Below are 26,984 nucleotides of genomic sequence, written 5' to 3'. Positions count from 1 at the left end.
CCTCTCCTTTGGCTTTAACTTCCAAACAATCATCTATCCATATAATTTCACTGGCAATCTGAATAACAGTAAGAAACAGTCATTTATGTTATCCAAAAGAGGAATGAAAAAAAATCTCTATTTAACTTTGGAATGTATTATATGTTTTTTACAAGGATATACAAGGATATATACAAGGATAACTAAATAATTATGTTTTATCATGTATTTACTCTTCCCTAAGAACATATATTATGATAAAGGAGGCAAGGTGATGAAGCTAAATTAGATTTAGAGGGTTTTCATTTTATTTGGGACACTACCAAACTCAGTGTCATAGACAGATATTTACAAATACCTTTCAAAAATCAGGTTTTATTAATGTCATTAAATAACATAGAGATAACAAGTAACAGTAAAGAGACATGGTCTTTTATGCCAGAAGGGAGAGGGTTGCAATCTTTTATTTTTTTTTAAATATTTATTTATTTGAGAGAGCATGAGCGAGAGGGAGGGAGAGAGAGAACGAGCACAAGCAGGAGGGGGAGAGGGAGAAGGAGAAAGAATCTCAAGCAGACTGTGCTGAGTGTGGAGCCTGACGCAGGGCTCGATCTCACAACACTGAATTCACGACCAGAGCCAGAACTAAGAGTCTGACCCTTAACTAGCTGTGCCACACAGGCGACCCCAGGGTTGCAATCTTAAGACCAACACTTAGCTGTGGACCTTTGAAAAACTTACTTAACACCTCTGACCTTCATTGTCTTCATCTATAATATGGTGAACATATTCTCTAACATGGAATATTGTTTGTAATGGATTTTAATCATGTGTCTAAACTACCTGACAGGATAAACACTAGTTATTTTTATTACAGCTATTGTTAAGGAACACAAGAGGAAATGAATTGTCTATATCTAAATTTCATAACTTCCTAGATGATAATATCTTTACTAATAATATACTTTTAAATTGATATAAATTACCCATTTCAGCAATGAGATAAAAATTGAGTAAGCATACGGGGGAAAGTTTTTGAGATTTAGCTCATGTTATTTTTATTCAAAGGGTAAGTTTTTAATACCTGGTATTTTTCTTTTGTATTGGTCTCTCCAATCCTAGAATGCAATCCAATCCAGACAATTCAATATAAAAGACAATGCAAAGGGTGCCCTAGCTATGACAAGAGTGAAGTGTTACTGAAAATATTTAACTTTTTCTAAACAATTGGCTAAAACAAAGATTTTACTTATTGTTATGCCCACTTACACAACTTTAAATCTTTATTGGATTAAATTTAAATGAACTATATGAAGTATGAAGGAGTTATTTCTAACTCTTACAGAACTAATTACATAAAACTATCTGTATGTGTCAGTTAAAAACACATAGTGATTAATCATTGTTTCCACTGAAATATGACATTTTTTTCAAAGCCTGGCACCCACAAACAAAAGTCTAGTTTTTCCACTGCTGGCCACTATAATGCTATTTTTGTTAACTAAAAAAGATAAAAGAGAAACGAATGATGTATTTGTGATATATATGTGAAGATTTTATGTGCTGTATATGAGATATATAAGGAAATACAGCATTTTATGAGTTAAATCACAATCTTTTGAAATCTTATTACACTAAATTAACTTATTTAATATGTGATTGTTTTACTGTATATTAAAATACTTATTTTTGATTTTTAATCTTTAGAAAACAGTTGATTTTTCAGGTAAAATGTTTTTATGGCATAAAAAGAAAAACATTTGATTAATTGTTCTTACCCCTTCCCTCCCTTCCTTCCAACATCTACTGGGCACCTATTATGCCAACAATTGCAAAAGTAGAGAAGAAAGCTCAGAGTTACATGACAGACAAATATGAGTAGGCAAACAACTATAATATGATATATCAGCTATTATAAGAATCTCTGAAATATATTAAGTTCTTATATCAATCTTCTAAGTACTTTATATGATTCCTCATTTAATTCCCATCACACCTTAATGTGATAGGTACTACTACCCTCCACATTTCACAAATAAGGAAATTGAGACACAAAGATTTTAGACAATTATGGCCAAAGCCACACTGCTAATAAGCAGCAGAATTTGGGTTTTTTGAGTCCATTCAGAATGTCTGTGTGCTACTACTGTGCTATACTGTGTGATATAACCTCAAGATAATTTAGGATGTAAACCCAGGATTCTATAGAAACACAATGAAGTATGTTTATTTTCTCAAACATATCTGCTGGTACCACATTGCTTGTATTTGACAACTTCTGATTAGTTTACAAGACCAATCAATCAACCTCAGGATGAGAAAAAATGCCTAGCAAAATTTTAACAAAAATGCCTTTGCATAATTGGTGGATGAATTTGAAAATCCAGTATCCAAGTTGATAGCTACAGACCATAATGCACTTTTTCCCTTAGAGTTTTGTATCTGTGAGGCCTCATTTGCTGCTCTGATGGTTGCTAAGTCCAAGCAATAGTTCTGAATTGTGAATTACTGAATTACTGTGGTGGTAAGCCAATATTTTGGGAAACATAGGCATATTAAATCACCTTTTCTCACTGAAATGTCATTTGAACGCTACTCTAATTTTCAGTGAGACCCAACAAAAATTAGAGGCCACAAAATAACAATATGGAGTTGAGGTTGGAGAGTCAGCCTACTTCCTGATTCTGCCACTGGCCAGTTGGTTGATCTTGGGCAACACGTTTTACTCTTCTAAGCCTTTGCTTTTTCAATTTTTAATATAGACAATAATGGTAATTCCAGTAAGCATTAAGTAGGTGGTATGGGTACAGTGATAACACATAGGAGGTATCCAATCAGCATTAGTCATAAAATCACCTCTTGGAATAGTGAGCTTTGGTACAAAAAGCCAAAGCTATAGTTACATGTAGCAATTGCTACACTATTTTAAAATAACTTGCTTTATGTATATATGTCTTTATATCTTTATTACCACTGCATAGTAATTAATAGATCATGTGTTCACTGATGGCAGGGACTCTGTCACAGTCAACAATCCTGAACCCAGGATGTTGTCTGGCACAAAGATCTTCAATAATGACTGCTAAAGTGAATGTGCCTGAGGAATAAAGCCTAGAGAGCGAAGGTGCAAGCTTTGCATTTATTTCTACATTCTAGCTTCTCAATAATGCCAGGCTCCTCTGAGAGTTCACCAGATCCCATCTGGGGAAACCAAGACGTGTATGTAGGGTGCAGGTTGAACTATGGGGTCAACACTGGGCTAGGCACCAGACAGGACCTAACAGTGTAACTTTTTTGGTGAGTTCTTAGTTTCTCCACTTTACGGTAATTCACAGTGATCAGTTACCGGATATTCTGGCTAAAGCTAAGTCAAGACAACATTGTAGACTGGATAAGAACCTGCAGTTACTCTGGGGTCAAGGCACAGCCACCAAAGCAGTCCTGGCCATGAACTCTCGGTGTCCAGTTCTTCACAAGAGACAAAAGGTCAGCAACTCTGACTGTTGCCAGCCCAGTTCTGAACAACTCAGAGATGTATTACTCATTCCAGTCTATGTTTTACTATACAGGGAACACATTCTTTAAAAAAAATTAAAAAGCTTAATATTTTCATTGGACTTGTGAATGGCTAATCATCTCATAGCATTTAATTTTAAATGGGCTTCCAAATCACTGATGTATGTTGGGATTTTTTTCATGTTACTTTTTGAGAGGGCATTGTAAGTTTTCATTATATGTCCTATATTATACATCATTTTCTGGCAATGTTACAATCTTTTTTTTCAATTTTAATAAAGTAATTCCATTGTTTCATAACTTTGAGGGAAAAATACTCTTTCCTCATGTAATTCTATAAAATAGAGCAAGTTCATGAGTTTTCAAACTGCAAGCTCTTTAATAGCCTCCATTTGATAATTATAGAGATTTACATCCCTTTCCTCATCTCCCACAAAATTCAGAGCTGATCCGTCCAGTTGACTTAGAGACTGACTTAGAGGTCTCTACATTCATTATCTTTGACAATAAGCTGTTAGATTAGGTTAATGATTTAAGACTAATATGTTTGGAAATGGGAGAAAGAGGTTTAAAATTAATTTATAGGAATATAATCCACTGGTCATTTTCATGTTTCATCAAAAAATATTTTAGAGGATGTCTCAATAATAACTGATTACACTGAGGTGACAAAATGGGCTGTCCTTGCTTTACTAAGAAGAGAAGGAAGTCATTCATCTCCTTTTAGGTTTAGATTTTCAGTGTAACCACACAGTTTATCATTAATCAAGGAATTAACACAATCTAAAAGTTATAAAAAAGAAGTACACTGGCATACAGGTGCAGTTCGTATTATAAGTCCAAACAATGCCATCCATATCGGTAACGTTGTGTAGTTTTTACTCTCACATAGAAGATACTATAGCTACCCTGGTTTTCTCTTTCAATAGCTCTTAATATTCAACTACAAAAATAAATTTCCTTTTTAACTCCTTCATGAACCACTGGGATGGTTCAGACAGTGAATAATTTCAAATGATATTCACAACATATAGCATGTACTTTAAAAAGCTATAATTTTTTTTAAAAATCTAGTTTTTTCAAAGTTTTATATTTTAAATAAATGAGGTGGATCTGAAACAAAATCACCAGAACTGCCTAATGCAAATTTAGTAAAACAATTCTGTTTAATTCTAAAGTTGTTGTCATAACTTGCATTTTCTAATTATTAATAAGTGAATTTCCCTTTGAAATAAATATTTTTTACCTTCTGTTTTGAAAATGTTTTCAGAAAATAAACTCATTAATTTTATTTCTTTTTTTAAATTTTTTCAAATTTTTATTTAAATTCTAGTTAGTTAACATACAGTGTAATCTTGGTTTCAGGAGTAGAATTTAGTAATTCCTCACTTACATACAACACCCAGTGCTCATCATAACAAGTGCCCTCCTGAATATCATCACTCATTTAGCCCATCCCCCACCCTCTTCCCTCCATCAACCCTCAGTTTGTTCTCTATTCTTAAGAGAATTATGGTTTGCTTTCCTCTCTCTAAAAGACTCCTTTAAAGTTCTCTTTTTTAAATTTTTTTATTAACATATAATGTATTATTTGTTTCAGGGGTTCAGGTCTGTGATTAATCAGTCTTACACAATTCACAGCGTTCACCATAGTACATACTCTCCCCCATGTCCATCAGCCAGACACCCCTTTCCTCCAACCCCCCTCCACTCCAGTAACCCTCAGTTTGTTTTTTTTTTTTTTTTTTTTTTTTTTTTTTTTTTTTTTAAAGATTTTTTTTATTTATTTGAGACAGAGAGAATGAGAGACAGAGAGCATGAGAGGGAGGAGGGTCAGAGGGAGAAGCAGACCCCCCGCTGAGCAGGGAGCCCGATGCGGGACTCGATCCCGGGACTCCAGGATCATGACCTGAGCCGAAGGCAGTCGCTTAACCAACTGAGCCACCCAGGCGCCCAACCCTCAGTTTGTTTCCTGAGCTTAAGAGTCTCTTATGGTGGGCGCCTGGGTGGCTCAGTTGGTTGAGCGACTGCCTTTGGCTCAGTTTTAGTATATGTGCTGCCGAAGTGAGCACCTGCCTTTGGCTCAGGTCATGATTCTGGAATCCCTCGATCGAGTCCCGCATCGGGCTCCCTGCTCAGCGGGGAGCCTGCTTCTCCCTCTGACCCTCCTCCCTCTCATGTGCTCTCTCTCTCATTCTCTCTCTCAAATAAATAAATCTTAAAAAAAAAAAAAAAGAGTCTCTTATGGTTTGTCTCCCTCTCTGGTTTCGTCTTGTTTCATTTTTCCCTCCCTTCCCCTATGATCCTCTGTCTTGTTGCTCAAAATCCTCATATCAGTGAGATCATATGATACTTATCTTTCTCTGATTGACTTATTTCGCTTAGCATAATACCCTCCAGTTCCATCCACGTCGTTGCAAATGGCAAGATTTCATTTTTTGAGGGCTGCATAATATTCCATTGTATATATATATACACCACATCTTCTTTATCCATTCATCTGTTCATGGACATCTTTGCTCTTTCTATAATTTGGCTATTATGGACATTGCTGCTGTAAACATTGGGGTGCAGGTGCCCCTTTGGACCACTACATTTGTACCTTTGGGGTAAAGACCCAGTAGTGCAATTGCTAGGCTGTAGGGTAGTTCTATTTTCAACATTTTGAGGAAACTCCGTACCATTTTCCAGAGCAGCTGCACCAGCTTGCATTCCCACCAACAGTGTAGGAGGGTTCCCCTTTCTCTGCATCCTTGCCAGCATCTGTCATTTCCTGACTTGTTCATTTTAGCCATTCTGACTGGTGTGAGGTGGTATCTCATTAAGGTTTTGATTTGTATTTATTTCCCTGATGCTCAGTGATGTTGAGTACTTTTTCAGGTGTCTGGTGGCCATTTGGATGTCTTCTTTGCAGAAATGTCTGTTCATGTCTTCTGCCCATTTCTTGTTTGGATCATTTGTTCTTTGGGTGTTGAGTTTGATAAGTTCTTTATAGATTTTGTATACTAGCCCGTTATCTGATATGTCACTTGCAAATATCTTCTCCCATTCTGTCGGTTGTCGTTTGGTTGTGTTGACTGTTTTTTTTTGCTGTGCAAAAGCTTTTTATCTTGATGAAGTCCCAAGAGTTCATTTTTGCCCTTGCTTCCCTTGCCTTTGGCAATGTGTCTAGGAAGAAGCTGTTGTGGCTGAGGTCAAAGAGGTTGCTGCCTGTATTCTCCCCTAGGATCTTGATGGATTCCTATCTCATAATTAGGTCTTTCACCCATTTTGAGTCTATTTTTGTGTGTGGTGTAAGGAAATGGTCCAGTTTCATTCTTCTGCATGTGGCTGTCCAATTTTCCCAACACCATTTGTTGAAGAGATTGTCTTTTTTCCATTGGACATTCTTTCCTGCTTTGTCGAAGATTAGTTGACTATAAAGTTAAGGGTCCATTTCTGGGTTCTCTGTTCTGCTCCATTGATCTATGTCTGTTTTTGTGCCAGGCCCATACTGTCTTGATGATGACAGCTTTGTAATAGAGCTTGAAGTCTGGAATTGTGATGCTACCAGCTTTGCTTTTCTTTTTCAACATTCCTCTGGCTATTTGGGGTCTTTTCTGGTTCCATACAAATTTTAGGATTATTTGTTCCATTTCTTTGAAAAAAGTGGATGGTATTTTCATAGATATTGCACTAAATGTGTAGATTACTCTAGGTAGCATAGACATTTTCACAATATTTGTTCTTTCAATCCATAAGCATGTAACGTATTTCCATTTCTTTGTCTTCTTCAATTTCTTTCATGAGTATTCTATATTTTTCTGAGTACAGATTCTTAGCCTCTTCAGTTAGATTTATTCCTAGGTATCTTATGGTTTTGGGTGCAATTGTAAATGGGATCGACTCCTTAATTTCTCTTTCTTCTGTCTTGTTGTTGGTGTATAGGAATGCCACTGATTTCTGTGCATTGATTTTATATCCTGCCACTTTACTGAATTCCTGTATGAGTTCTAGCAGTTTTGGGGTGGAGTCTTTGGGGATTTCCACATAAAGTATCATATCATCTGCAAAGAGTGAGAGTTTGACTTCTTCTTTGCCGATTTGGATGCCTTTTATTTATTTTTGTTGTCTGATTGCTGAGGCTAGGACTTCCAGTACTATGTTGAATAGCAGTGGTAATAGTGGACATCCCTGCTGTGTTCCTGACCTTAGGGGAAAAGTTCTCAGTTTTTCCCCACTGAGTGTGATATTCGCTGTGGGTTTTTCATAGATGGCTCTTATGATATTGAGGTATGTACATTCTATCCCTACACTGTGAAGAGTTTTAATCAAGAAAGGATGCTGTACTTTGTCAAATGCGCTTTCTGCATCTATTGAGAGGATCATATGGTTCTTGTTCTTTCTTTTATTAATGTATTGTATCACACTGATTGATTTGCAGATGTTCAACCAAACTTGCAGCCCAGGAATAAATCCCACTTGGTCGTGGTCCTTTTAATGTACTGTTGGATCCTCTTGGCTAGTATTTTGGTGAGAATTTTTGCATCCATGTTCATCAGGGATACTGGTCTGTAGTACTCCTTTTTGATGGGGTCTTTGTCTGGTTTTGGGATCAAGGTAATGCTGGCCTCATAAAACGAGTTTGAAAGTTTTCCTTCCATTTCTATTTTTTGGAACAGTTTCATAAGAATAGGTATTAATTCTTCTTTAAATGTTTGGTAGAATTCCCCTGGGAAACCATCTGGCCCTGGGCTCTTGTTTGTTGGGAGATTTTTTGATGACTGCTTCAATTTCTGTAGTGGTTATTGATCTGTTCAGGTTTTCTAGTTCTTCCTGGTTCAGTTTGTTAGTTTATACATCTCTAGGAATGCATCCATTTCTTCCAGATTATCTAATTTGTTGGCATATACTTGCTCATAATATGTTCTTAAAATTGTATTTTCTGGTGTTGGTTGTGATCTCTCCTCTTTCATTCATGATTTTGTTGATTTGGGTCATTTCTCTTTTTCTTTTTGATAAGTCTGGCCAGGGGTTTATCAATCTTATTAATTCTTTCAAAGAACCAGTTCCTAGTTTCGTTGATCTGTTCTACTGTTCTTTTGGTTTCTATTTCATTGATTTCTGCTCTGATCTTTATTATTTCTCTTCTCCTGCTGGGCTTAGGCTTTATTTGCTGTTCTTTCTCCAGCTCCTTTAGGTGTAGGGTTAGGTTGTATATTTGAGACCTTTCTTGTTTCTTGAGAAAGGCTTGTATTGCTATATACTTTCCTCTTAGGATCGCCTTTGCTGTATCCCAAAGATTTTGAACAGTTGTGTTTTCATTTTCATTTTTTCCATGAAGTTTTAAAATCCTTCTTTAATTTCCTGGGTGACCCATTCATTCTTTAGGAGGATGCTCTTTAGCCTCCATGTATTTGAGTTCTTTCCGACTTTCCTCTTGTGATTGAGTTCTAGTTTCAAAGCATTGTGGTCTGAAAATAGGCAGGGAATGATCCTAATCTTTTGGTACTGGTTGAGACCTGATTTGTGAACCAGGATGTGGACTATTCTGGAGAACGTTCCATGCACACTAGAGAAGAATGTGTATTCTGTTGCTTTGGGATGGAATGTTCTGAATATGTCTGTGAAGTCCATCTGGTCCAGTGTGTCATTTAACACCTTTATTACCTTGTTGATCTTTTGCTTAGGTGACCTGTCCATTTCAGTGAGGGGGATGTTAAAGTCCCATACTATTACTGTGTTATTGTCAATGTGTTTCTTTGATTTTGTTATTAATTGGCTTATATAATTATAAGGGCATGTTAAGGGCATAAATATTTACAATTTTTAGATCTTCTTGTTGGATTGACCCTTTAAGTATGATATAGTGTCCTTCCTCATCTCTTATTATAGTCTTTGGTTTAAAATCTAATTTGTTTGATATAAGGATTGCCACCCCAACTTTCTTTTGACGTTCACTAGCATGGTAAATGGTTTTCCACCCCCTCACTTTCAATCTGGAGGTGTCTTTGAGTCTAAAATGAGTCTCTTGTAGACAGTATATTGATGGGTCTTGTTTTTTTTATCCAATCTGATACCCTGTGTCTTTTGATTGGGGCATTTAGCCCATTTACATTCAGGGTAACTATTGAAAGATATGAATTTAGTGCCATTGTATTGCCTGTAAGGTGACTGTTACTGTATACTGTCTCTGTTCTTTTCTGGTCTATGTTACTTTTAGGCTCTCTCTTTGCTTTGAGGACCCCTTTCAATATTTCTTGTAGGGTTGGTTTGGTGTTAGCAAATTCTTTTAGTTTTTGTTTGTCCTGGAAGTTTTTTCTCTCTCCTTCTATTTTCAATGACAGCTTAGCTGGATATAGTATTCTTGGCTGTGTAATTTTCTCATTTAGTGCTCTGAATATATCATGCCAGTCCTTTCTGACCTGCCAGGTCCCTGTGCATAGGTCTGCTGCCAATCTAATGTTTCTACCATTGTAGGTTACAGACCTCTTGTCCCGAGCTGCTTTCAGGATTTTCTCTTTGTCTCTGAGACTTGTGAGTTTTAGTATTAGATGTAAAAGGGTGTTGACCCATTTTTATTGATTTTGAGGGGGGTTCTCTGTGCCTCCTATATTTTGATGCCTGTTTCCTTCCCCAAATTAGGGAAGTTCTCTGCTATAATTTGCTCCAATATACCTTCTGCCCCTCTCTCTCTTTCTTCTTCTTCTGGGAGCTCAATTATTCTAATGTTGTTTCACTTTATGTTATCACTTATCTCTCAAATTCTCCCCTCATGATGCAGTAGTTGTTTATCTCTCTTTTTCTCAGCTTCTTTATTCTCCATCATTTGGTCTTCTATATCACTAATTCTCTCTTCTGTCTCATTTTTCCTAGCAGTTAGAGCCTCCATTTTTTTATTGCACCTCATTAATAGCCGTTTTGATTTCAACTTGGTTAGATTTTAGTTCTTTTATTTCTCAAGAAAGGGATTCTCTAGTATCTTCTATGCTTTTTTCAAGCCCAGCTAGTATCTTTATAACCATCATTCTGAACTCTAGTTCTGACATCCTATTGATTAGGTCCCTGGAAATTGATACAGCTTCTTGTTTGTTTTTTTTTGTTTTGTTTTGTTTTGTTTTTTTGAGGTGAGTTTTTCTGTCTTGTCATTTTGTCCAGAGGAGAACAGATGAATAAGAGAACACAATGCTAACAACGACCCCAGAAAAATATGCACTTCCAGAAAGTGGTAACTTTTCTTTCTTTTTTTTTTTTTTAAAGATTTTATTTATTTATTTGTGAGAGAGAGAATGAGAGAGAGCACATGAGAGGGGAGAGGGTCAGAGGGAGAAGCAGACTCCCTGCCGAGCAGGGAGCCCGATGTGGGACTCGATCCAGGGACTCCGGGATCATGACCTGAGCCAAAGGCAGTTGCTTAACCAACTGAGCCACCCAGGCGCCCAGTGGTAACTTTTCTGTTCATAGAATTGCTGCTATTCTTTTTGTTGTTGTTCCTGATTTTTTAATTTTTTTATTATGTTATGTTAATCACCATATATCACATCATTAGTTTTTGATGTAGTGTTCCATGACTCACTGTTTGCGTATAACACCCAGTGCTCCATGCAGAATGTGCTGCTATTCTTTTCTTTGATCTCCTGTTGAGTTTGTAGGTGTTCTGACTGGTTTGATAATTATCTAGCTAAATTCCTGGAACCAGATGAAATTTAGGTCTCCTACTCCTCCCCCATCTTGCTCCTCCTCAGTCAGGGAGATTCGAAATGTGACACAGAGACACAACGTGAGCAAAAGCTGTTGGAAAAATGGCACCAACAGACTTCCTCACTGCAGAGTTTCCAAAAAACTTCAATTTTCAAAAAATGAAATATCTTGATTTTCCTCACTTCAGCTGAACTCCCTGCAGCCCTGGAAGGACAGGGCATGTTGGAGGCTGCGGGCCGGCCTGTTCCAACCACTGCCACCAGTGAGATGGGGAGGGGCAGCAGGACTACTAGGCGGGAGTGCTCAAATGAATTTTATTTCTAGTCAATGATGCATTTACTATTATTTATGAACATTTCATTCACATCAAAATATTTTAGAGTCCTTTTCCTAGTATTAATTAACTTACTTTTATTTATTTATCTATTTATCTATTTATTTAAGATTTATTTATTTATTTGAGAGAGAGTGCATGAGCACAGGAGCAGGGGTAGGGGCAGAGGGAGAAGGAGAGAGAGAATCTCCAGCGGACTCCCCACTGAGTGCAGAACCCAGTGCAGGGCTCAATCTCAGGACCCTGAGATCATGACCTGAGCCAAAATCAAGAGTTTGATGCTTAAACAACTGAGCCACCCAGGAGTCCCCTAGAATTAATTAATTTAAAGCTAGTGTGCATAGTCATATAAATTTTAATTTGCCATTAAACCAACTTAATATATATATTTATATTATATATGAACTAAATAGATACTTTTGGGATTCACAACCTTTCAATGCACATACATTTAATCCAATGCTATGCTAATGTATACTAAAGGCCCTGTTCTGTGCTGAATTTCTTTTTTCTGCTCTCAGAGATACCATGGGGAATAAGAACAATACAAAAAGAGCTTGCAACTTCGCATAGAAAGGTTACCATCAGTACATAACTCTGTGCATTTAAGGCAGATACGTAGAGGCAACTTCTCTTAATAAGAACAGTTTTACTTCCAATCATTAGTGCTTCAGTTTTTCATATGAGAGAAAATAAATAAGAGACATGTTTTCTGAGAACATTCAGTTATAGAACTTTCAGAGAGAGGGGGAAAAACATGAAATCAAGGGAAAATGAACATAAAATTTAGGTCACTGCTAAATCAATATTTTCTCTGTGGGTTTTTCTTTACCAGTTGCTTTTATATGCACTTCACATCTAAGTATTTAGACTAAATGCATTTGAAAATCTTGCTTTTCCACTGATGCTCCATTAGCATGAGTGAACTCTGCTGCATCAGAGTCCAAGCTTTTTTAAAGCAAGGAGGAGGCTGAGGGACCTATGCACTCAACAACAAATCATTCTGATTTTATTAAGTCATGTCTGACACTCTTTTGCCCCAGTGCCTTTTGGCTTCTGCTTCATCAGAAGTCTAAATTTCTGCAACATGTGAAGTAGGTGTCTAAGACATTTGTAGCCTTTTTCTATAATATGTGAACCTGAGGACTTCTTGTTCTCTATTCATCCCAAATTAACTTGTCTCAGAAGACTAAATGGGGCCTCCTATATTGATTTGGATTGCTATTCCCACCATTTGTATGTTCATCATTATATTCCTTTATTGATGTTAGTCATGTGTCTTTTATGGGAAGATAAATGGGAGAAATTATAAGTTGTATTTCTTTAGTGACCCAGGGATCAGAAACTATGGATATTTCTTCTCTTTTGTATAGTCTCCTGGAGTCCTTGTTTTCTTTGTTTTCCTCAACAAATGTTGCTAATAAAGGATATGGAGACCTTGTTTTGCATGTCTCGGCATTTCTCAAATTACTAAAATCTGTGCTCAATAAGCCTCTGTGTTATATCTTCTCTTTCCTCCACCTACAAACCCTTTTTCTTCCCCTGTTCTTTCCCTATGCAAATAAGCCTGTTGTTTGCTATCTGAACAAAGGAGGACCTTTGTTTTTATTTTGACCCTAGAGCTACAGCCTTTTCTCCTCTTCATCTTCACATCCAAAGTGTTTGAAAATGCAGTTTTCACCTTCTGTCTCCATTTTTAATTTTTTTTTATTATGTTAAGTTAGCCAACATATAGTACATCATCAGGTTTTTAAAAATTTTTTATTGTTATGTTAATCACCATACATTACATCATTAGTTTTAGATGTAGTGTTCCATGATTCATTGTTTGTGCATAACACCCAGTGCTCCATGCAGAACATGCCCTCTTTAATACCCATCACCAGGCTAACCCATCCTCCCACCCCCCCCCCCAGAACCCTCAGTTTGTTTTTCAGAGCCCATCGTCTCTCATGGTTCGTCTCCCCCTCCGATTTCCCCCTTCATTCTTCCCCTCCTGCTATCTTCTTTTTTTTTTCCTTAACATATATTGCATTATTTGTTTCAGAGGTACAGATCTGAGATTCAACAGTCTTGCACAATTCACAGCGCTCACCAGAGCACATACCCTCCCCAGTGTCTATCACCCAGTCACCCCATCTCTCCCACCCCACCCCCCAACCAGCAACCCTCAGTTTGTTTCCTGAGATTAAGAATTCCTCATATCAGTGAGGTCAAATGATACATGTCTTTCTCTGTTTGACTTATTTCACTCAGCATAACACTCTCCAGTTCCATCCACGTTGTTGCAAATGGCAAGATCTCATTCCTTTTGGTGGCTGCATAATATTCCATTGTATATATATACCACATCTTCTTTATCCATTCATCTGTCAATGGACATCTTGGCTCTTTACACAGTTCGGCTATTGTGGACATTGCTGCTATAAATCTCAGGATGCACGTACCCCTTCGGATCCCTACATTTGTATCTTTGGGGTAAATACCCAGTAGTGCAATTGCTGGATTGTATGGTAGCTCTATTTTCAACTTTTTGAGGAACCTCCATACTGTTTTCCAGAGTGGTTGCACCAGCTTGCATTCCCACCAACAGTGTAGGAGGGTTCCCCTTTCCCTGCATCCTCGCCAACATCTGTCATTTCCTGACTTGTTAATTTTAGCCATTCTGACTGGTGTGAGGTGGTATCTCATTGAGGTTTTGATTTGGATTTCCCTGATGCCGAGCGATGTTGAGCACTTTTTCATGTGTCTGTTGGCCATTTGGATGTCTTCTTTGGAAAAATGTCTGTTCATGTCTTCGGCCCATTTCTTGATTGGATTTTTTGTTCTTTGGGTGTTGAGTTTGATAAGTTCTTTATAGATTTTGGATACTAGCCCTTTATCTGATATGTCACTTGCAAATATCTTCTGCCATTCTGTCGGTTGTCTTTCGGTTTTGTTGACTGTTTCTTTTGCTGTGCAAGAGCTTTTTATCTTGATGAAGTCCCAATAGTTCATTTTTGCCCTTGCTTCCCTTGCCTTTGGCGAGTACGTCATTAGTTTTTGATGTACTGTTCAGTGATTCATTAGTTGCATATAACACCCAGTGCTTATCACAATATGTGCCCTCTTTAATACTCATCATTTCTTTACATTTATTTCCTTGTTAAAGCAACAGTGAGCTAGGAGTGTCTAGTTTTAGCACTGAAAATCCCAAGACCCAAGAGATTCCCCAGTCTTGGACAAACTGACACAGCTGGTCACTTTACACACCTTCTCTTCCCATAATCTCTATCTCCAATCACTCTTCTAATTCTGAGAGCTGGGGCACCTGGGTGGCTCAGTCAGTTAAGCTTGTCTGTCTCTGGCTCAGGTCATGATCTCAGGGTTCTGGGATTGAGCCCTGTGTCCTGCTCCCTGCTCAGTGAGGAGTCTCCTTCTCCCTCTCTCTCTCTCTCTGTGCCTCTCCCCCCCCCCGCTTGTGTTCTCTCTCTCAAATAAATAAATAAAACATTAAAAAAAAAAAAGAAATTCTGAGAGTTAAACCTCTTGTCTTTAATTCATTCTCCCCCATTTTTTGTTACAGTCCCCCAGTTCAAATTCCCATCCACTCATAGCCTGTTGTATCAGCTTCCTCAATATAACTGACTTCCTTATTCAACTACTGTATTATATTAGCCTTTCTAAAAGGCAAATTTGATTATGCTACCCTGCTTCCTTTACATTCTAACAGTTTCCCTCTGAAACACTATAAAACCTGAGTCAGATACTTCATGATCTTGTCCTTGTCTATCTGAATACTCTTGCCTGCCATTTCTTTCTTCTTCCGTAAGCTCTATTCATACATATCATTATTCCTAGAACATGCCATTGCAGCCTCATATTTCTAGTGCTTTGTACATGCACTACCCATTCCCATAATCCACCCTTCTCAAGACTACCTGGTATATCTTACTTATTGTCCACATCTCAGCTCAACCACAGACTCCTCTTGGAATCCATCCATACTCTTTCAGGCAGGTAACAGTTCTCCTTGATTTCCTCCAGTACCTTATATGTCCTTCCATTTAAAAGCCTATCTCACTGCATTAAGATAGTCTCTTGTTTCTCTTTGCTACAAGATCCTTAAGGAGAAGCAATATGTGTTCCCCTTTCATATTCCCTGTACCAGCAGAGTTTCTATCTCAATAAGTAATTGTTGAATTAATGTTTAATGAAGTAGTTGCCATTATTTTTATAAGCCTTACATTTAGGAGGCAGGGTAGATAGGAGTACATAAGCAAGATCTTATAAATAGGAATCTACTACCATTCTTGCACAATTACTTTATAAGTTGTACTTAGCACCTAAAGAATGACCAAGAGTGATTAGACTTATCAAAACCTAGAAAAAGGGCTAATAATTTGCTTACTGTTCTTGCATCCCATACAGACAGGGTTTTATCTGCAGAACCTGTGAGAAGAGTGTTGGAGCAAGGAAAAAACTCAATGCTGTTCACAGAATCTGTATGTCCATACAAAGTGCATCTGCATCTTTCACTGTATAGAGAGAAATGAAGAGTTCACATTTTAGGAGTTAGCACCTAAATGTTTCTTATGCTGTCTACACAATGCTAATGAAGATAATTTAAGTATCTGAGGCAAAAGGTAGTTTTATAAACGGCAAAAATGTGTAAGAACCACATTTTAAGGGAAAATTCTATAGTCACCTTATATCCTAAGCACTTTATAGAATTAGTAGCATAAAACTGACTAAATTTAAGTTACCTTCAATTTATAAAGTCACTTGGTAAAGCCATCTTTATATTGTGGCATTTACTCCTTCTCATGAAATGACTACATAAAAATTGTCCCCATCTACTAAGGGAATATACTAAGAAAAGAAAACAATGAAATGCAGTTTCATTTGTAGAAAATTTCCCTGCTATTTTCTAATGATTCCTGAAATATAAGTACAAAGCATTTCTTTAAAGGTTTATACTCCAAAGCCAATTATATTGAAATAATCATCTTTAATTATTAGGGTAATTGTTCCAGAAATGTAATTGTTCTCCATACCTTTATGGAGAGACAGAGATTTTACAGAAAAATAAGAAGTACATATTTATTTTATTAAAATAGTATATTATTGGGCACCTGGGTAGCTCACTTGGTTAAGTGTGCGACTCTTGATTTCGGTTCAGGTCATGAACTCAGGGTCATGAGATGAGCCCTACATTGGGCTGCACACTGAGCCTGGTGCCTGTTTAAGAGTCTCTCTTTGCCCCTTCCCCCACACATGCACATACTCTCTCTTTCTCTCTCTCAAGAAAAAAATATAGTAAATTATTACATTAAAAAAAAAAAAGAATTTAACCATAAAACAAAACAGGCAGAATTAAAGGCATTGCTCAGTCAAGTAAATATTTTATTATTATGAGATATCATTCTCTAAAAGACATCCTAACATTAAGAAAAAATATTAAAATTGTTATTTTAAATTATTTTTTCATTTATAGAAAAGTATAATTAAAAAAGGAAATGAACAAATGTATAATTCCTCCCACTTTTCTTTTACCCACCTTCCAATTCTTTGAAATCATACTGTTAATATTACATCAAAAATCATAACACACATTCGATCAATAATCACAAATCTCATAGTTGCTTAGTGCCCCCCAACCCCAGTCCTCCCAGTTTTTATCAAATATATATTTAAATTGATCTTCTGCACCCATATCTTTTCCATTTTCTTGATCATTCAGTACTTCAAGAGCAATTCTGTCTGGCTATAATATCTGACATCATCAGTTTTCAAATTTTTGTGAAGAAATGTTCCACTCTTTGTACCACAGGCAAAGTCTGAGGACAACCTAATCTCTCCTCCTATTTCTGTCCAACTACCTTTGTGGATTATTTGCTTTTTATGTGCAATAGCTCTCATAGGTCTTTCACAAACACTGCAGCTCAGAAATTTTATCATGGCATGACTTGATGGTAATTTCCATCTATTATTCTTAGACTTTGGTTATTCTAGGACAGTCTCCTCCATTATATTTTTAGGTTTTTATCTTCCATTTATTTCACTTTTTATTTCTTTAGAAATACCAACTATGTTTTATTTCCAACTATGTTTTATTTTTATTTTTTCTCTTTCTGCCTCTACATTTAACATTTTGTCTATGATACTTATATCCTTATATATATATAGTTTTCATTTTTCACACCTCTATAATTGTCAATTGTGCTTATTTTTATTTGTGTGTGTATGTGTGTGAGCCATCAAAAGCTTTTATGTTTTTTATTTCACTTATTTCCTGATATTTCTTAGTCTACTTTTCACATGTATGTACTCTCTTGTACTTGTACTCCATCATAATGGAATACTTTAGCACTTTTGATGTTTTATTACATAAAATAAATTTAAAAATAGCATTTCTGTAATTTCTTGGAAAATATAGTGTGCTGTCTATGAATTATTGATAACTGTGCTTAGGTAATTCTTTATGCACTATAAGTTCTTTAGTAGAATTTAGTTTATATTAACTTATTCTTCCATTTTTGCAATTCTTCATAAGTTTGGGGTTGGTTTCTTTTTTTTTTTTTTAAGATTTTATTTATTTATTTGAGACAGAGAGAATGAGAGAGACAGAGAGCACATGAGAGGGGGGAGGGTCAAAGGGAGAAGCAGGCTCCCCGCCAAGCAGGGAGCCCGATGCGGGACTCGATCCAGGGACTCCAGGATCATGACCCGAGCCGAAGGCAGTCGCTTAACCAACTGAGCCACCCAGGCGCCCTGGGGTTGGTTTCTTTTTATTATGACCTATATTTTAATGGGATAGCTACCTGCTAAATATAAATGGCAGAAGGAGAGAAATTGGACCCACCTCTAATTTCTAATCAGATTTGTTGTCTTCCACAAACACATCACCAAGTGTGTTAGTGGCTCCATCTTGGAAGTTCATCTCTGCTTCAGTTTTGTATTTTAAAGTATAGATGCAGTTTGTTGCAAAACCCCTTGAGTCACAAGCTCTGTATTAACTCTAAAGCTCCTGCCTCACTTACCCACCTCCACTTGCCTCATCTATGGCAATCCCCCTTGTATACTTTATCTAACAATAAAAATGTCCTGTTAGGATTTGTGTTTGCAACTATGATAGAGTATCCAGTACTGTACTTCCCACACAATAAACGACTATAAAGTTACACAAATTACATAAGGCAACTGTTTTCTGGCATTAAACTAAGCACAGCACAAGACAGTAATCTTTGAGAGAAAGAAAAAGCGACATGAGCTCCATGACCCTCCTGACTTGCTGCTAGGAAGCACTTCCCTGCTATCAAATGTAGCAGTAGGACCCCAGTAGAACCAAAGTCTCAGGCAGACAAGGGGCAGTGAGAACAACTAGGGCTGCGGAGATGCCTGCAATTTGCAGCACAGGGTACGAGAAAAGGAACTCATTGGAATGGCAGTAGTTTTTATGGGGATTTTCTAGGAATTATTGGTCAAGTTATAGATGGCAATTCTACAGAGTAAGAGCAGAGATTTCCTGCTCTGTGTTTGAGAACTGAACAATGATACCAGAGTCCAGGTACTCGTGGAAGACACTGTATTTAAACCCCAACCAGAGTGAAGAGAACTCACTGGGCACCTCACAAGTTCAGCTGGGACTCCAGAAAGACCCCACAGTAAAAGTAAGTGTCATCTTCATGAACTAAGTTCAAAACCAAAGTAAACTTGTCTTGCCAAAGAATAAATCCAAGACAGAAAGGGCAAAAATAATCTGCTGATAATTTAACTTATCACTAGGATAGAACTCACTACCTTTTATAAAAAGACCACCTAATATAGATTCCCTATAATTTGCCATTAATAACAACCAGCATGTAATTAAAAAAAATTACTTCACATGTGAAGAGGTACTAGCTGTGACCCATAATCAAAACAAAATCTCAGTCATAGAAACAGATTCTGGGATGAATCAAATGTTTATAACAGAAGACAAAGATTCCAACCATCTGTTATAAATATGTTTAAGAATAAAAAAGTACAGATAGTTATAATGGGTGTGTGAATAAAGAATCTCAGAAGATAAATGGAGACTATAAAAAAGAAGAACATGGATGAATTAATAAGCATAATATGTGAAATAAAGAGATTGTTGAGTGAGCAAATAGCAGATTAGATACTGGAGAAAAAAAAGGATTGATCTGGAAACAGCATGAACAAGAAATAAAAGTATGATTAATATTTTTAACCTCCTATGCACTGTTACTGAAATAGAGTCCTATCTGAGACAAAATTAAGCATTTCTATTTGTAAGTAGTTCATTACTGGTAACTTTTTAGAAGACTATATTTATTAAATAGAAAACATCTGAATATGGTATTTATTATTTTTAATTGAAGCATTTTGACTTATAAAGGATTATGCTTTCAACTTAAAAGATTTTTCTTAAAATATATAATTTGTCATTATACTAAAAAGTCTCCTATTGCAAAGTTTGGTAGTATTTTTAAAGGCAAATACAACAGTATTACAAATATGATTATATGTGTTTCATTATAGTGAAGATCTAACAAACACACATATACACAGAAAATGTATTGTTCTAGTCATGTGTATCATTGCATATATGTATTATTGGTAAAACACTGTGCACGTTCACAATTTATATTCAGGCTTTGTTGTTCATTAAAAACTCAATTCAGCTATTTGAGAATATATTCATTTATGGTGGTGGGATAGAGGGAGGAACTCCTCAGTGATACAGCTCACATAGTTTCCCAGATGAAAAGGAAAAGCTGGGTCTTCACATAGCTTAAAGGAAGAAAGAACTGCTCAAGGGGAAAGAAATCTGCTCCGAGTCACTGGTTTAAGGTGGGGCATTCCAGGCAGACAGGCTGCAAGAGCAGGCTTGTGAGAGATTAATTAGCTGCCAGAGCAGGGAGCCCCATTCAGAATTTCTTTGCAAGGTGAAAATGGACTAAAGTGATGGAGCATAACAGCACCACAAGGGATGGAAACGATTTGTACATTTCCATCAAAAACATAAACACTGAAACCTGATGCAATTTTCTCTTGGTTGCCCTCTCTGCTGTTTTCCTATCATTTTTGTAGGAAGAAGTTAGTTCACAAGCAATATCTCTTTATTAACTCACCTCCTGCTTTTCCTTTATTTCCTTTCTTCTCTTTCCTTGCCCCCTTGATTTAATTTACTATTCTGGTAACTGAATGATGGATAGTTCTCTGAACTTTCAGCTCATTGTAAAACAAAGTTATCTACTCTTCTAGAGCCCATACATTTCACTTAAAGTGTATTTCCCATACATATGCTAACTCATAAGAGGACAACATTTTAACACAGTTTCCATTTGTGAGGCATTAAATTTTAGGGGTTTTATTTCCTTTGTTGTGTTTGTTTTAGTGCTATTAATATTGGATATGAAATTGCACCTTTAAAACTTCAAGCTTATATGAATTTACAGATCAACAAAATGTTAATGGAATTATAGAACATTTACAAAAAGGCAACAGCAATATATATCTAACTGAATATGAAGATACAAAGCAAAAAAATCTATCCTTGTTTTAAAAAGAGTACTGGAATTCATTATCTTATTAACCTTTAATAATGCCTAGATTTTAAATAGTGTTTATGTAATTAGCCAACATGGAATAATAAAATTTATCACAGGGCTTAGCTGAGAAATTCTTTAGGAAATACCTAAATCTAAGAATCCAACATGAAATAAGTGATTAAATAGGTTTATTTAAATCCTCATACTGCAATTCATAACATCTAAGTTCACTGAGGGAATCCTCCCATCCCTTGGTTTATTTTTTAAAGTTTATATATAAGCTATTTTAAAACCCACCAGAATTAGCATCTCAGCAAGGCAAAATCCTCAAGTGACATCCAAAATTTGACTTCAAAAGTTAACAGCATTTTAATAATGAGAGCCTTTTGTTTTATATTATTATAAATAGTATAAAATCCTTCATCATGCAATAGCTTCCTTGTGACCATGGAATTCAGCTGAACATTTAGTAGAGGGAGTGATATTTAAATAAAATCTACCAGGGAGTCTACCCATAAGCCCTATCTTAAAGTTCACCATAACCTATCATGACATAATAATCTATCATGTGTTCTGAGTGTCGCATCCACGAAGGATCATAAATAGGCCATAGCTCCTAGACTAGGACATTTCTTGGTCAAAACCCTTGACTATAAATGTACAATCTGAGCCCTAGCCCCAAATGGTAATAAAACTCCACTCCATGTATGAAAACATAAGGCAGATTCCTGGCAAGCTCAAATACTTGGAATACAGGCAGGATTTAGGGAATAGAAGCAAAAGGCAAATAAATAAAAAAGGACCAGAGTAGAGCTGTGGATTCATTTAGAGTACTCTCAAGTCCTCACTCAGATTTTCTAAGTAGTCAATTCAACTGTTTTTGCAAAGAGCGAGGGTGCAGGGAGAAGGTTAAGAGGCTGGAGTGCACACTGATAACAGTGAGAAAAAAGTGGAAGCTTGGCAGCACGTGGTAGTATACTGGATAATGGAAAAAATAAAATAAAAATGGCAACCTGGGGCAAATTCATAAAGGCAAAAGCAAATATTTTTTTTCATATTTCAACAGTTCCTACATTTAAAATTGTAGTTTAAACTGACATCTGTTGAGCACCTACTGTTGTAAGCAATTTGTGTGTATTAACAACACTGTGAAGTACTGTTGGCCCTCTTTATTCACAGATTCTGTATTTGTGAACTGTCTGCTTGCTAACATTTATTATAACCCCAAAATCAATGTTTATGCAGACATTCACAGATGTGTGCACAGCGTGGCAAAAAGTTTGAAGTCACAGGATGTGCACATTCCCTGCTGAGGTGAAACTAGGTAAAGCTCTGCCTTCTTGTTTCAGCTCTCCTACTGTAAATGGTGTTCTTTTGCAGCCTAGTTAGTTCCATATTTTTCACATTTTTGTGGGTTTTTTTGTGGTGATTTTGGTGATTTTGCTGTTTAAAATGGCTCCAAAGCGTAGTGTTATCAAGTATTCCTAAGTGCAAGAAAGCTGTGGTCTGACTTATGGAGAGAATAATCAGATAAACTTTGTGCATGCATCAGCTGTATAGGGCTCTTGACTGTTAGTTCAATGTTAATGAATCAAAATTACATATGAAATAATTTATCTTTAAACAGAAACACACAGAAAACTAGGTTACATATTGATTAATTGACAAATCAGCTTGCAGGAAACTAACCCTGCATTTCTCCTAGGTACAATGTTTCCATATTCACTAATCCACTGTTTTTGGTGCTTTTATAAGATATAGCAATCTTGAATAACAAGAACCAACTGCACTTATAACTTACCCAGTTTGAAGGTAAGGAAACCAAAGTATACAAAGTCTAGGTAATTTGCTTAATATCACACAGGTATTTAGTGGTGGAGATGGGATTTTTTTTCCCAAACAGTTGGCTTAAGACTGTGTACTTTTAACCACTATCTACACAACCTTCCTCACTGCGCAGCATAATGTTAAGTGAGGGCCTTGGTTATCAGCCATTGATAAAATTACACTCTGTAGGCAGAAAAATGTACCATACGCTTTAAAGATATTTTCATTAAGAAATAGTTACTATTCAAAATGTTCTAATGCTTAAAGGTGATACATTCATTACCTAGAAAATTAATTTATATTAACATATCCCCCACAGTGCCAAATAAATCAACTTTTATGGATTAGAAACATTTTAAACTTTAGATAAATGTTATCCGGTCTGATACAGTGGCCCATTGCAGTTGACTTATACTGGTTTATAAGACAGTGGTATATATGTTTTCCTAATTCCACATTCAGGGGCTTCACTTTCCACCACTTGAAATTTGTCATGGTGGTAGTATTTACACCATGGAAACTGGCAAATGCTACAAGTCAGGACTTGCATTTTTCCGAGAATAGGTTTATAAGCACATCACTGCCTGATGTTAATATCCTCAGCTTAGCCAGAATTTATTTACTTTTCAAATTTATATTAATTAAAGATTTCTTTAAAAACCCAGTTATCACCTGAATGATGTGTTGAGTTTCCTCTGCATCTATTTTATTTTTGTCATATATATATGTCATATATATATATATACATATATATATATTACTTAACCATAAAAAAAGAATGAGATCTTGCCATTTGCAACAACATGGATGGACCTAGAGGGTATTATGTTAAGTGAAATAATTCAGACAGAGAAAGACAAATACCATATGATGTTACTTATGTGGAGTCTAAAATACAAAACAAAAGAACAAGAAAATTAAAAATGGACTCATAAATACAGAGAACAAACAGGTTGCTGCTAGAGGGGAAGGGGTGAGGGATGGAGACAATACGTGAAGAGGTACAGACTTTCAGTTATAAAATAAGTAAGTTGAAGAGATGAAAAGTACAGCACAGGGAATATAATCAATAATATTTTTAAAATGTTTTGTGATGACAGATGGTGACCACACTTATCGTGCTGAACACTGAGTAATGCACAGAATAGGCAAATCGCTATGTTGTACACCTGAAATAAATATAACATGGTATGTCAACTATACTTTGATAAAAAAATATATATATTTTGTAGAGAGAAGTTAAATAGATGATTTCAGAAGTGGTTTTTAGATTTAAAGCATTTATTTTGATCAGCTTGCATTTAATAGTGAGTTGCAATCATCTTTGAAGATGATTTATTTCCTTTTGTGTTTAGTTTTTTTAAAGAAAGATATGCTTCAAAATGACCCTGTTGACCTTTTGTGTGTGTATATGTATATATATATATGTATACACATATACACACACACATACATATGACATTTGTGTATATATGTGTATATATATATGATATTTGATAGTTTTAAGTCATAGAATTTTTAGAAGCAAAAATTCTTTTAAAAAACTGATCTAACTACAGAAAATACAGAAGCAGCACCATATGATTGAAGTGTATGAGCTTTCACTCCTTATTCAGGTCTAATTCTCAGGCACATGAATTATTGGCTTTCCTCATTCCACATCATAAGACATAAGTTCTAAAGTATAAGTAACTATTTTCTTTAGTCCGTTAACTTTTCAGAATCCCAGACCATGAGAGTCAACTCAATAATGTGACATTTTATTTCTAGCTCTTTCTGTCTTTTATAATAATATTCAGAGGAAATAATATGTAAATTAGTTTAGACTGGGTAATAGGTACCAAATGACCTAGAAGGTATTGATGGCAGGCAACAAACTATATATATATATATATATATATATATATATATATATAACATATATAACATATATAACTATATATATATATATCACACAGGCAGTAATTTCTAGGACATCAGCCTTAGCAACATAATTATGGATGAAACAAAAGCAAAAATAAACTATTGGGACAATGCCAAAATAAAAAGCTTTTGCACAGCAAAGGAAACTAACAATAAAAGAAAAAGCAACCTACTAAATGGGAAAAGATCATTTGCAAATGATATGTCTGATAAGGAGTTAATATCCAAAATATATAAAGAACTTAGACAAATCAACACCAAAAAACAAATAATTAGATTTAAAAAAATGGGCAGAGGACCTGAATAGACATTTTTCCAAAGAAGATATACAGATGGCCAACAGGCACATGAAAAAAATATTCAACATCACTAATCAGTAGGGAAATGAAAATCAAAACCACAATGAGATATATCACCTCACATCAATCAGAATGGCTAGTATGAAAAAGATAGTAAGTAAGAAGTGTTGGAGAGAATGTGGAGAAAAGAGAACCCTAGTGTACTGTTGGTGGGAATGTAAATTGGCAAAACCACCGTGGGAAGCAGTATAGAGGTTCCTCAGAATATTAAAAATAGAAGTACTATATGATCCTGTAATCCCACTACTTGGTATTTACCCTCGAAAAACAAAACAAAACAAAACAAAACACTAATTCAAAAAGATATATGCACCCCTATGTTTATTACAGCATTATCTGCAATCACCAAGATATGGAAGAAACCTAAATGTCCATGAATAGATGAATGGATACAAAATATTTTAACATAATATAATCACAAGTAACCACACTGATACATTTGAATCTTATACTTCTTTTCCTTCCCACATCAACTTCCTGGAAGAGATCTATGCCAGAAACCAGATATCAGGAATGGTTAAAGTTAATGGCCAAAGGCAAGACTTCTAGACACAGAAGCTTGGCTCTCGGAGAATAGGGATGCTAGTGAGAAGAACAGAAAGTAGATAAAGAAGGGCTGAAATGAAAGGAAAAAACCCTTAGATTATCCAGGGATTGGATTGTTGGAGAAAAGAGATTTCAATCCAGCTGTTTCCTTACGCTCAGAGCTTTCATTCAAAGCTCAGTGTCTTCTGACCATAAATAGGTGAAAGCCAAATGGACACAGAACACCCACCTGTCATATCATCCTGTTTATTTCCTTCATTGCACCAATCACTAGGTGAAATTAGCTTGATTACTTATTTATGTTATTGTACCCTCTCCCTCCCATCAGCCCTGACTAGAGTTATATACTCCATAAAGACTCTGGCCTTATCTGTCCTGTTTAATGAGTACCAGAGTAGGTACTCAGTATTTATTGTTATTAATGAAACTGCAGATCTTTATGATCTGTGAAGAGATACCATTACTCCTCAATACTCAACCCTTAGTCTAATATCCTTCCCGTTCACCTAAAAATACTGATTATGTTGTTTAAAAATAAACTTACTGAGGTTTTGTGGATTTCAATTACCTTAAAAGAGAAAGAACTGTATGATCAACACAAATGATCTGAGAATTAATTCCCCCCTGAAAAAGCTATAGAAACTTCCAGTATTTTAGTTTTTATTTTGTCATGTAAAAGTAGAATTTAGTTAGGCTTAAACTTCTGATCTTAAATCACAAGCTTACCCTTAGGAATGAAAGCTTCTTAAAAGTGTTAAATTGATAAATCTTATGGTCACCATCCTTGATGGTATCAATCTGATGGCCCCATTTTTCCACTGCGTTAGTTTAAAATGTCAGTAAAAATAATCATTTTTAAATGTTTGAATGAGGATAGAACCATAGGTAAAGAAAATGTGGGGAAATATTGTAAGCCTATCAGGAGACCTTCAGCTGTGCTACAACATGTCTAGTACACAATGCTCCTCAAAACTTTATCCTGTTGTTGCTACCATCCTCTGTTCAGAGTGGCTTGATATGAAATGGTGAAATGAGTTTACTTTTGGAAATTCGGTTCCCCATTAGTCTCTCTTTTTCTGCTATGCCTACCTTTCTGAGTTAAAAAACAAAAACAAAAACAAAAAACCTCTTATGGTGATACTTCTCATAGGTCGTTTTTATCACCTGAAGGTGAATGGTATGGAACTATTTGTGCACTCTCATTCCTGTCCCTGGTGTGTCTTACTATTCTCTTCTTACTCTTCAGTAAATTCTATAACAAGTGAAAGCAAGAGTGAAAGA

General features: G+C 35.9%; 1 protein-coding gene across 1 annotated transcript in view; it reads right to left on the bottom strand.

Moving 5' to 3' along the window:
- The window catches only part of SPAG16 (sperm associated antigen 16), a 969,696-nt gene that overhangs the window by 375,737 nt on the left and 566,975 nt on the right, over positions 1 to 26,984 (bottom strand). Inside the window, exon 13 of the mRNA XM_021702750.1 lies at positions 15,900 to 16,026. Within this exon, the coding sequence (XP_021558425.1) occupies positions 15,900 to 16,026 (127 nt within the window). The remainder of the gene's footprint in view (positions 1 to 15,899; positions 16,027 to 26,984) is intronic.

Source organism: Neomonachus schauinslandi, chromosome 3, assembly GCF_002201575.2.
Source record: "Neomonachus schauinslandi chromosome 3, ASM220157v2, whole genome shotgun sequence".
NCBI lineage: Eukaryota > Metazoa > Chordata > Mammalia > Carnivora > Phocidae > Neomonachus > Neomonachus schauinslandi.
The sequence above is the reverse complement of the archived record's forward strand: the minus strand, read 5'-3'. Positions and strand labels throughout refer to the sequence as shown.